We start from the raw sequence: 12,080 nt of genomic DNA on the forward strand, positions 1-12,080 counted from the left end.
CACCATACCTACCTTACATTAATCCCATTTGTCTGCATTAATTCCACATCCCTGTATGCCATGGGTTCCCAAACTTTTTATGCCATGGACCAATACCATTAAGCAAGAAGTCTGTGGACCCTATGTTGGGAGCCCCTGCTGTATGCATTCTTTATTCAAGTAACTGTCCAGATGCCTCTTAAGTGTTGCTACTTCTTCTCCCTCTGCCACCTCTTCTGGCAGCTCATTCCAGGTGCTAACTACTATTTGTTTTGAAAATTTTCCTCTCAGACCTTTTTTCAATACCCTGCCTCTCAACTTATCCGGACACCCCTCCCAAGGTAAAAGTGGAAGCAGACTCTGGCATTCTACCTATCTATGTCTCCAAGGGAAAAATAAACAGCAGCATATACATTTCATCAGGTAACTCAATCCAATCTGGTTAACATCCTTTATAACCTTTTCCGCACCATCTCTAGCTGAATACAGTCCTTCATATAGAAAGGCAACCAAAACTCCACACAGTGCTCCAAGTTTGACCTAAGCAACATCTTACATAGCTGTAACAAGGTGTCCCATCTCTTATTAATACCTCAGCCGATGTAAGCAAGTGTGCCTTTTACCTTCCTCGCCACCCTTTCACCCTTGTTCCACTTTTCAAGGAACTAGCCAAGATTGAGCCTGCTTAACATCACTACCAAGAGCTGGTATTTACTGTGCATGTCCTATCCTGGTTTTCTCCCCCAATATGCGTCACTTTGCGATATATTCTATATAGGTAGATATGAGATAAATTCCACCTGTCATTCCCTTCGCCCACTTTCCCATTGAACTAGATCCTGTTTTAAACTTAGACAACCTTCTTCACTGTCTACTATTTTGCCAGTTCTGGTGTCATCTGCAAATTTCAAGAGTACCATTCAATTAAGCTGAATTTCTTTTACCAGGCACTAATTTGATATGATTTTCATTATAGGCTGAAAAGGCAAGGGCTCTTGGAGCAATCATTTACTGCGTTGGAGTCAAAGATTTTAAGAAACATCAGGTGAGAGTCTGCAGTGTTGCTCCATAGTGCATTGATTTAATTCACAAAAAATGCACAAAACATAAGGTAATACAAAATAGGAGGAAAAGTAGGTTATTTGGCCTATCAGTTTTGCTTTGACATTCATTAGCTTCAAGATGGCGCTAGCAAACAATGCGACCATCAGCGACATCCTACAAACAGTTCACAAAACTTTTTCTTTTACTTCTTCTTCTTTCAAATATGATTCTACAACTAAACTGAGTGTGATTGAAATCTGTAAGTTCCATTTTAATGGTGCGTTTTTGGACCGATTGGGTGCTTTGCTGTCTCTGAGGGAATTTGGTGAGGTTTGGATGAGAATATGTGGCCCGAAGTTCTGACATCCTGGAAACTGGGCACTAGCCCATAACTGACTCCATTACCTCTCTCCGATTGATTTGTCAAGGGTACAAGCCCATGATGGACTCCATTGCTTTTATCCGATTGTGGTGTTTGAGTAAGGTTGAAGTTGATGAGTATGAGAGCAGAGGACTGGTGGGTGTTTGGTGCCGTCTCTCTGCGTTTGACTGGTATTCTTCTCCCTCTCAATAGCTGCTGTCGGAGGAAAGTGCAAGAGTCTTGTGGTCCACGTTGCAAGGATTGATCAGAGTCAGTGGACTTGTTTTGGGGCAATTTAGGGTTCGAGTTACATGTGTTCCCGTATTCTAGTTACTCTTTTTATGGCTGTTTTTGAGCAGTCTGATTGGGGTGATTGCTGCAGCCTAGGCGCTTCAGTGAAGAATGCTTTGCCCTATGGCCTGCAGTGGTCTAGCAGCGTGACACCGAACTGAAAGAAACTGAATACTACTGGGCTGCTAGTTTGGTGTTTGATAGTCCGCTTGCTTTTTGCTGTTTGCGTAATTTGTTCTTTTCTCATGCATTGGGTATTGATGTTTTCTCGAACAGTTTCCTTGTTCCATGGTGGCCTGCAGGAATACAGAGTTGTATTCTGTGTATACATACGTTGATTATAAATTGACTTTGAATTTGAATTTTGAAACTTGAGTAAGATAATGTGCATCTTTTCTTGTCCACTTTCCTACCGTATAAGCATAACTCTTGTTTCTATCATGATTATAAATCTAACTTTGCTCTCAATATATTCAAGGCTTCGTGGCTTTCTGAGGCAAGGAATTTCAAAGATTTCCAGTGAGAGGAAACTACTCCTCCTCATTCAGTCTTACTGGGCACCCCTTTATATTAAAACTCTGCTCTGTTACTCCAGATTCCCCCATGTTGTTAGTCAAAACACCAGCATTCTTCTCAATATTTCTATGAATCTTTTATGTTGCATTATTATTGCCTCTCATTCTTCTAACACCAGTGAGTATGGACTCAACCTATTCAAAATTCCCAGTCCAAACTTTGAATAGTGTTGTTTCACAGAACCCAGCACAAAATGGGACTTGGTTATTTTTTCTGTTTTAGATTAGGAACTATACTATAATATCATTTCTCTCTTATTTGTCAAGAACTGAAGAATCATTGGCAAACACATCATTGCATTATGATGATGGCAATGGAATTACAGTGATGAAGGCATCCAATATAATTTAGCTAGGTAGATGGGTTGTAAAGAGGTGAAAGTTATAGCTTTTTGATGCAACAACGCTGAAGGGGTGGTGTTATATGTCGAAGTGAGGTCCATATCCTCACCACCCAGGTCATGCTCTTTTCTCGCTCCTGCCATCAGGTAGTAGGCACAAGAGCCTTAGGACTCCCTCCACCAGGTTCAAGAAAAGTTACTACGCCTCAGCCATCAGGCTCTTGAACAAAAGGGGATAACTACACTCACTTGCCAATTCATTCTGATATTCTCACAACCAGTGACCTCACTTTAAGAACTCATTATCTTGTTCTTTCATGTTCTTGTTATTTATTGCTGTTAATTTATACTTGTATTTGCACAGCTTGTTATCTTCTGTATATGGTTGATCTTTCATTGATCCTGTTAAAGTTACTGTTCTATAGGTTTGCTGAGTATGTCCGCAGGAAGATGAACCCCAGGGTTGTAAGTGGTGACATATTTGTACTCCGATAATAACATTTATTTTGAACTTTGAATATGTATAACTTGGAGGAGAGGTTAGATACACTGTGGTTCCAATGCACATGCTGCCATAGGGGTGGAACTTCACATTTATTATCATTCAACCGTATACATGTATACCACCAAATGAAACAATATTCCTCCGGACCAGGGCGCACAGCGCAGTGCGTGTGACTCACACACAACACATGAAGGAAATATTACCACAAATAAATCAATGAGTAGTAATTTCAGAAGATTGATAGTTTTGTATAAGGTGCATTTTTCACCCTCTCTCCTCTCTCTGTCTCTTTCCAGTACTGCTGAATTGTTGGGTTAATAAAATCAATTCAATCTCTTTTCATTTATTATTTTTACATTTATTATATATTGCAGTTAAAAACAAACATCCTCGGCAGTAATTACATTTGCTTAAATCTATTTGGATTGAGCAGGACTCCATCTCTCATCACTGTATATACAGAACATGCTCTGCTGAATGTCTCTATGCTATTCCATTACTCTTTGTGAGTTCTTTAAGTTACCACAAAATTTAACTTGAAATAAAAATACATTTGGCAATGTAGTGTAAAATGTTAAGCAATATTTAATAGTTCCTATTAAAGATTCTTTTAAGAATCTCTGATTCAGTTTACACCACAGAGAACAAAGTGATAACTGCAAAACCATAACGTTTCATGATGATGTCATGGAAAATCCAAGTCAGCTGGGGCATAGCAGAATTCCCCTGTTGACATAACCCAACTAGTTAACTGTTTGTGGTTCAATGAATTTATAATTAATTACTTTTACATTTAGTTTGTAAGAATATTCAATAGTTAACACACTGTAAACAGATTATATAATGAGGAGCCATGGGACTCCTCCAACTTGCTTGCAGAGACAACCATAACTCATTCGTAACTTTGTCATTCTTAAGCTATTAGGTTATATCTCTTATATTCCTTATATTCCGTCTGGGTAGCCTCTAACCTGATGGCATGAACATTGACTTCTCTAACTTCAGTTAACGCCCCTCCTCCCCTTCTTCCCTCATCCGTTATAATTAATTAATTAATTCTCTCTCTCTCTCTCTCTCTCTCTCTCTCTCTCTCTCTCTCTCTCTCTCTCTCTCTCTCTCTCTCTCTCTCTCTCTCTCTCTCTCTCTCTCTCTCTCTCTCTCTCTCTCTCTCTCTCTCTCTCTCTCTCTCTCTCTCTCTCTCTCTCTCTCTCTCTCTCTCCCCCCCCCCCCCCCTTTCTTTCTCTCTTTTTTTTCTCTCTCTGTCCCTCTCACGATATCTTCCTCTGGTGCTCCCCCTCCCCCTTTCTTTCTCCCTAGGCCTCCTGTCCCATGATCCTCTCTCTTCTGCAGCCTTGTATCCCTTTTGCCAATCAACTTTCCAGCTCTTAGCTTCATCCCTCCCCCTCCTATCTTCTCCTATCATTTCGGATTTCCCCCTCCCCTCCCACTTTCAAATCTCTTACTATCTCTTCTTTCAGTTAGTCCTGATGAAGGCGTCTCGGTCGGTCCGAAACGTCGACTGTACCTCTTCCTATAGATGCTGCCTGGCCTGCTGCATTCCACCAGCATCTGTGTGTTGCTTGAATTTCCAGCATCTGCAGATTTCCTCGTGTTTGAGGTTATATCTCTTGTAAGATTAAACGGGGAAAGTTATAAGTCCCTACTTATAAAGATCCAAATGATGCAAATATGTGAACTGGCATAAAACCACATTCACGTTTGAAAAGTGAGGTGGCTTAATCTCTTGCAGTTGCAAATCCATTGAGAAATCAATTTTTGCAATGGCCAAAAAATTGTATATTTTCAGAGTACATTGAAATTTCTGGAAATGTCAGAAATTTGAATTCTGATAAGCCCTTACTCAAACTAAATGCATAGTTAATTTGTAGCTGTTGGCCTGTGGTAATTTTAGCTTCCATGTGCATTCTAATAGTGAACCAAATTATAGGTTTGGTTTACAAAATAAAGCAAGAGGGTACCGTGCCAAATTTAAAATGCAGTTTGGTATGTTAATGTTGAAACTAGGTTAATGTTGCAGTAATTGCGTGGCCTGAATCTGCGCCTAGTTTGTGTGAGACAATTTATATGAAGGTTTCCACAAAGCATTTCCCACTGTGCTTCATTCTCTTCAAAAGATCATAATCATACAATTTCTCAGTGGAAATATCCTAGATACCAATTATGATGAGATTAATCATAAGATCACTAATTAGAATTCTCTTGTAAAGATTCAATTTACCAAACGGAAGCACTGTCAAACTGAAATGTTGTTAACATAGAAGTTGTGCCTTTTGTGCAAGGTATGTGAATGATGAATTCCAAAGCAAAATTAGTTGCACCCTTGAAGGCTGCAAATTCCACGTTATGTCTGAATTTTACAATGGCTCAATTTAAAATAATATCAAACCAATCAGATCTTTACTTAAGTTTTTTAGAACTTTTAAGTATTGTTTGAAAAATAACGTACCACAGCAGAAAGTTGTAATTTTTCCGTAGATGTACAATTTCTGAAACTGACTTCTTCTAACATAAAAATAAGTCCTGAAGTACTTTGAAATGGGTGTATATATATATCTTGGCATAAAGTATTTTGGCAATAGTTTTTGAAAGTAGTGAATGAAAATGAAATCAGGAACATTTATTAGTCAACCACAGCATAGGTCTGGTTCACAGAATGAAGAAATGTATTTTTCAGTGAGGTAAATGCTCTCGGTGATAGACAGGATACCAATTTAAAACTCAGCTCACGGCTAATGGCATAATTAGACTATGGTTATCTAATTCAATTTATAAAGGATTAATGAGGATGATAATCAACTAGCCACAAGGTTTATGGCCAAAGTTACGACTTTGACCTGCTGATATTGAATCAGAGGAGTTAAATGTCACATTTACATGTATGAACATGCATGTACCCCTGACTGTTGATGACAGCAATAACATGTAGATTAAACAAAGAAGCCTTTACCTCTGGGATCTTCTGAAGTTGACAGTACTGGAAAGCACAACACCCCACTGGTGGATATAGGTTTGATTCATAAAATGCAGGTTGATGGGGTTGAAGGATATCAGGTTTATTGGCTTCATCCAGAGTAATTTATATGCTATGTAAAAAAAAAAAATTGCATAAGAGAAGAACATACCAAGTATAGAGTAAGGGGGAAGAATTTGCTTCAGATATTGAAGAAGACTCTGAGCTTAAAATGGCTGCAAGAGATACCAAGTAATAAGTTGTCTGCGCTGTAGAGCTTTGATCCTGTGAGCGATGTATATGATTCTAAAAGAGTAAGTGTTTGATTTAAAGATTGTTGTTTGTGTTAGCAGGACAGCCAGTAACTTAGAATGAGCGGTGAGTATGTTACAGTGATAACAGGATACTGTACACAGTGACGGCGGAGTGTTCTGTAACACGAGTGTAATTGAAGGTGAACCATGTTTCAGTGAAGTGCATTGATACTAACTGGATCATCAGCCGGGAAAACGTAAATGAACAAATTGTTATTCGTGAGACTGACATTCTTGATAGGTATGGTAGAATGGGGTTTATGATTCACTGGTCTTCACAACCTGGTAAGATTGAATTGCTAAACAGCGTTGGGGAGAAATTGATCCCTGAAACAACATTTCATGCTAGATGAGTTCAGGAATCTGTGGAAGTATTAACGTGTCACTTGGAGACGTGTGGCTTGGTACGCAGAAGATTTAAGCTTACAGAAGGATTTTAGCTTGAGGCAGCAGTTACAAAGAAAGGGAAAGAAAGAGAGGCAGGAAGCTGAAGAACAGGAAAGGAAAATAGTACAGTTCTTGAGAAAAAGTGAAGCATGCTGAGCTTAAAGGTCCATGACAGAAGGAAATGTGTTTAAATAAAAATGATAAAATAATTCGAAGGAAGTTCCAGTGAATGAAATGGGGAAGTAAATCAGTTTGAAAGGAGAAAGTGACACAACAGGGCTGCACATAAGTTAGAGTGACTGTTAGCGAGGGAAAATGTGAAAGTCCACTTCATGTGGGCTCTATGATTTGTTGAGGGAGAAGAGATACACCAGCTGAACCATTCTTTATCAGTTTCCTCACTGGAGTCATTTGTCAAAAGGAGCACCTATCTTCCCATCTTCACCCCGCTGCTCCCCTTTCAACTTTTTTCTCTATGCGCTTCCTTTCAAGCCCTGCCCTTCATTGTTTAGAAGGATGAAGGGGCAATCTTACTGAAACTTAAGTTTGATAGGAAGCTTATCAAGATGAGAACTGAAAGGATGTAGTAGATACCTCTAAAACTGCACCTAGAATACAACATACAGTTTAGGTCTCATTATAAGTATGGTATTAAATGCCCTTCAGTGAAGGTTTCTGTGATAAAACTAAGTTATCTTGAGGAAGAACTAAGCAGAGTGGGCCAATATTGATGGTAAATTGAAGAACGAGAAGTGTTTTTTGTTAAACCTGCAAAATTCTGAGTGGATTTGACCAATGCTTTGACAATGCTTCTTCTGGTGGATGAGTCTAAAACAAGGAGACATTGTCTCACAAAAAGGAATCAGCCATATAATAAAATGAGGAAGAATTTCTTCTCAGAGTAGGTGGTGATACTGTCCAGTCCATCATTGGTAAAGCCCTTCCCACCATTGAGCACATCTACATGAAACACTGTTGTAAGAAAGCTGTGTCCCTCACCGGGGTTCCCCATCACGTAGGAGATGCTGTCTTATCACTGACTGCCATCAGGAAGAAGGTACAGGAGCCTTAAGACTCTCGAGCAGGTTCACGAGCAGTTATTACCCTCAACCATCAAGCTCTTGAACCAAAAGGGATAATCACTCAACCTCACTTGCCCCATCATTGAACTGTTCCCACAACCAATGGACTTAATTTCAAGGACTCTTCATCTCATGTTTTCAATATTTAATGCTTATTTATTTATTATTATTATTTCTTTCTTTTTGTATTTATACATTTTGTTGTCTTCCGCATGCTGGTTGAATGCCCAAGTTGGGTGGTCTTTCATTGATTTTATTATGGTTAGTATTCTGTTGTGGATATGTTGAGTATGCCCACAAGAAAATGATTCTCAGGGTGGTATATGCTGACATTTATGTACTTTGGTGATAAATAAACTTTGAACTTTGACTTTTTTCCTGCTCCATTATAGCTAGGGATGCCAATTAACTGAGCATGGAGAAGTTTGGGATGGGTAGTTTGATTCTTGGAATATAAGGAAGCCTAGACATGTAGGTTGGGCAAGAAAATGGAACTGAGTTCCAAATTTGGATTGGTCATGATTTTGATGAATACAGTAACAGAAAAGACACGAGAGGCTGTATGCCTGTTTATTGACCTGTTTTTATAGGTTCTTATGTTTGTATGTTATTATCATTGTGCTTCAGTTTTTTCAGTCAAAATAGCATTGTATGAGAATGTTATTACTCAAAGTTCAAACATACAGATTGGACCATCTTTCAGTATTTAGCTGTTTAAAAGACAGTCATCATAATTAGTCAATTCATCCTCTGCATGTCTCCTGTAATGGATCCTAGTCTTGCTGGGTCTTCCTAGTCGTCTAGCACTATGCTGGGCAACGGCCTTCCCGACTTACAGTGTTACAGTGAATCGGAGATCTTATTACTTTGAATGGGATTCTAAAGCAAAGAATTAGGGGAAGTGAGGGGGAGATAACTTTTTAAATCATTTTATATTATTTATTTTTAAAGTAATTTATGTATTTACCTTTTTCCAGTTTTGTTTAATTGTTTATATTTTAATAGCTTTTAAATCAGAGGTATTTCAGAGGACATGGAGCTTTGTTGAATGTCAAAGCTTTTGGGAATGTGAGGCCTCCTTTAGCTGTGCTCCTGAAAGTCTTGTTGCTGCTTGTGCAGTGCCATTGGATTCTTGGATGCGTTAGCTAGCGTTTTTGGCAGTCTGCGTCCAGATTGGATAGGTGTGACTGCGGAGAGACTGCTGTTGACAATAAGAGTTGAGAAGACAGGTGGTCTAGTATTTCCTGGGAATTCAGAGTTCACCACGTCTAAGCTCCCAGCTAGTTCTCTTACCTTGAGTGAATCCCCTGTCAACAACTTACTGAAGCAAGCCACCCTTCTATAGCTGAAATCTCGGGACCGTAAATGCCACACAAGTATTTTAACAGTTTGATAAGCGACACCAGGACTGAATAGTCTTGTCACAGACATTCTGATTATGAATTATTAATCATGCTATTAAAATTGTAAAAATGCTAAAAGATTTAAAAATAAATCACACTTAAACCAATTGAGGTACATTGTAAACAAGTCAATCAAATTAAAAGGTGCAAATGACAGGAAACTTGCCTCTATTTATCTCTATGCTTCCCATTGAAATGAATGGTGCCAATGATGCAGAAACACATTAGAATTTGCATCACTTTGCCACTGGACTCCACAAGGAGCCAATTCCATGGAAAATCTGGACCATCAATAGTTTCTTGATATTTTCATGATATAGAAATTAGGTGTTTATGTAATAAAGTTCTGTTTCTTTCACCTCATGAGTATTCTGGAAAATATGAAAAGGTTTCATATTTAACAGCACATGATTGGCTAGTGATTTCATAACATTAAAATATTAAAGTAACAATGTTAATCACTTTGTTTAAAATATCTCTTATTCTTCTTTATTTTGAAAGCTGGAACGTGTTGCCAATTCCGCAGATCACGTCTTCCCTGTTAATGGAGGTTTTCATGCTCTAAAAGGCATAATTGATTTGGTAAGTGTTTGGTCTCATTATTGATGTAACAGTAAGGTTCTAAAAACCAGTATCAAATGGTATATAGTTGTTATCACTCTAAATGATAATCAAAATAATGAATAGAATTTGCTATTGCTAATTTAGATTACTTCTACCAATGGAAATACATTTGAAATAAACCACATCATGTACAGTATCTGCTATGCAGTAATATGGTGTAATTGATCAGACCCAAGAGACCCAAACCAATCCCTCAGTGTCCAGAAGATGTGGTAGTAAACATACAAGCAGAACAAAGCAACTTAAGCATAATTTCGTATCATAAAACAGAAAGAACAAGTAAACCACACTAAATGCTACTTTATATGGTTATATGGTTACTTAGTAAGTTCCAAAGATTTCCACAAAGATTTCAGGGCTCAAGATTCTTAGCCACTACTTGATTGCCACTGTTGTCGGGGGAATACTGAGTTCTGACCTGTGAAATCACCCTTTGTCCATTCTAGGCACCCATCAATCGTGATTCTTTGGTTTAGCTGAAATCTGAAAAACTGTGGGAAAGGTGCCTCAATAGGAGTTCAATGCACAAGCATTGAGACACACAGAGTCAGATAAACTCTTTGGTCTTTTGCTCTCGTGCCACTAACTTAGCATGGTGTCTTTCGTTGTGTTCATTGACAGACATCCCAATGCTACTTATAGCTTGAGGACCAGGAAGACTCCAGCTGCTATTAGCAAACATTAGACATTAACAATGTTTAATGGTGTCTAACTTGTACAGACACCTTGACAACTTTCACGCTGTGAGCTTACAAGGAGTTAAACAGTCACAGAGCTGTTCAGACTCTTATCCAATATTTCACAAAATTTTAATACACCACAACACATATGACCATCGTTTTGGCAAAAAATTATTAATATTTTGTAACAAAGTTTGATACTGTGGCAATGGAATTAAACTGAAATGAACTAAAAGTGCACCAAAGTAGCATTGTGGAAAGGCTACTTCCCTAAAGTTGGCAACTGCCTCTGATGCCGTATGCAGGTGTCCCCCGCTTTTCGAATGTTCGCCTTACGAAACCTCATTGTTACGAAAGACCTACATTAGTATCCTGTTTTCGCTTTCAGAAGATGTTTTCATTGTTATGAAAAAAAGCAGCGCGCGATTAAAAATCAGTGTGCGATAAAAGGCAGCGCGCGCCCTGAGCTGCTCTCCCCCAGATTCGGAACAGCATTCTCGCCGGCATTGCTTAAACATGTGCCTGTGAGCAGCTGTTTTCAAGATGAGTTCTATGGTGTCGGAAAAGCCTAAAAGAGCTCATAAGGGTGTTACGCTTAGCTTAAAGCTAGACATAATTAAGTGCTTCGATCGTGGTGAACGAAGTAAGGACAACGTGAGTTTAGCTTGTGGAAGTTGACTAAGATGATGAGGTTTTGGCATCCCATGACCAAGATCTGATAGATGAAGAGCTGATGCAATTGGACGAAAAAAGGATAACAATCGAAACCGAATGCAGTAACGAACTGAACGTGAAGCAACTGCACGAGATTTTTGCTGCAATGATAAAGTACGACTTTAATTTTGAAAGGGTACGCATGTTTAGGGGATATTTGCAAGATGGTTTGAGTCCTTACAAAGAACTGTATGATAGAAAAATGCGCGAGGCTCAGCAGTCAAGCAAGCCTTCCACATCAGCCACAGCAGACAACAAACCTCAACTTCGACATTGAGGTGGGCAGAGATAGAAGATGAGCTGCCTGCCCTAATGGAAACAGACGACACTCCAGTGTCCCACCACCCCAACTCCCAGGCCACGGACAGATACCAATTCGCGGAGAATGCAGCGGCAGCCGGGAGGCACACAGCACATCTTTAAGAAAAAAGCCAAAATAAACATGCTAATTAATTAGGTGCGGCCGGACATGTAATTGTCGGCCCAGAACAGAGACGATGCAATTAGAAATCGGCACTGATCTGGGCCGACAATTACGTGCCGGGCGGCACCTAATTAATTAGCATGTTTATTTCGGCTTTTTTCTTAAAGATGTGCTGTGTGCCTCCCGGCTACCGCTGGACCCCTGCGTGCTTTGCGGCAATGTATCGCTCGGCGGCCTAGAGGGTGGGGGCCACTGCACTACCCAACCTGCGACAACTGAGCTTAACACACCACCATCAGTGTGCTCGGCGCTGTCCCGACACTGTACATGCATTATTTCTACTTTATATCGGCTGTGTATTTTTACATGTTATTTGGTATGATTT

General features: G+C 39.3%; 1 protein-coding gene across 3 annotated transcripts in view; it reads left to right on the top strand.

Moving 5' to 3' along the window:
• Nucleotides 1-12,080, top strand: part of antxr2a (ANTXR cell adhesion molecule 2a) — a 218,968-nt gene that overhangs the window by 41,761 nt on the left and 165,127 nt on the right. For all 3 annotated transcript variants that reach the window (XM_072253137.1, XM_072253135.1, XM_072253136.1), the window contains exons 6-7: nucleotides 956-1,024; nucleotides 9,755-9,835. In XM_072253137.1, coding sequence (XP_072109238.1) covers nucleotides 956-1,024; nucleotides 9,755-9,835 — 150 coding nt within the window. The remainder of the gene's footprint in view (nucleotides 1-955; nucleotides 1,025-9,754; nucleotides 9,836-12,080) is intronic.

The sequence above is a fragment of the Mobula birostris genome, chromosome 3, assembly GCF_030028105.1.
Source record: "Mobula birostris isolate sMobBir1 chromosome 3, sMobBir1.hap1, whole genome shotgun sequence".
Lineage (NCBI taxonomy): Eukaryota > Metazoa > Chordata > Chondrichthyes > Myliobatiformes > Myliobatidae > Mobula > Mobula birostris.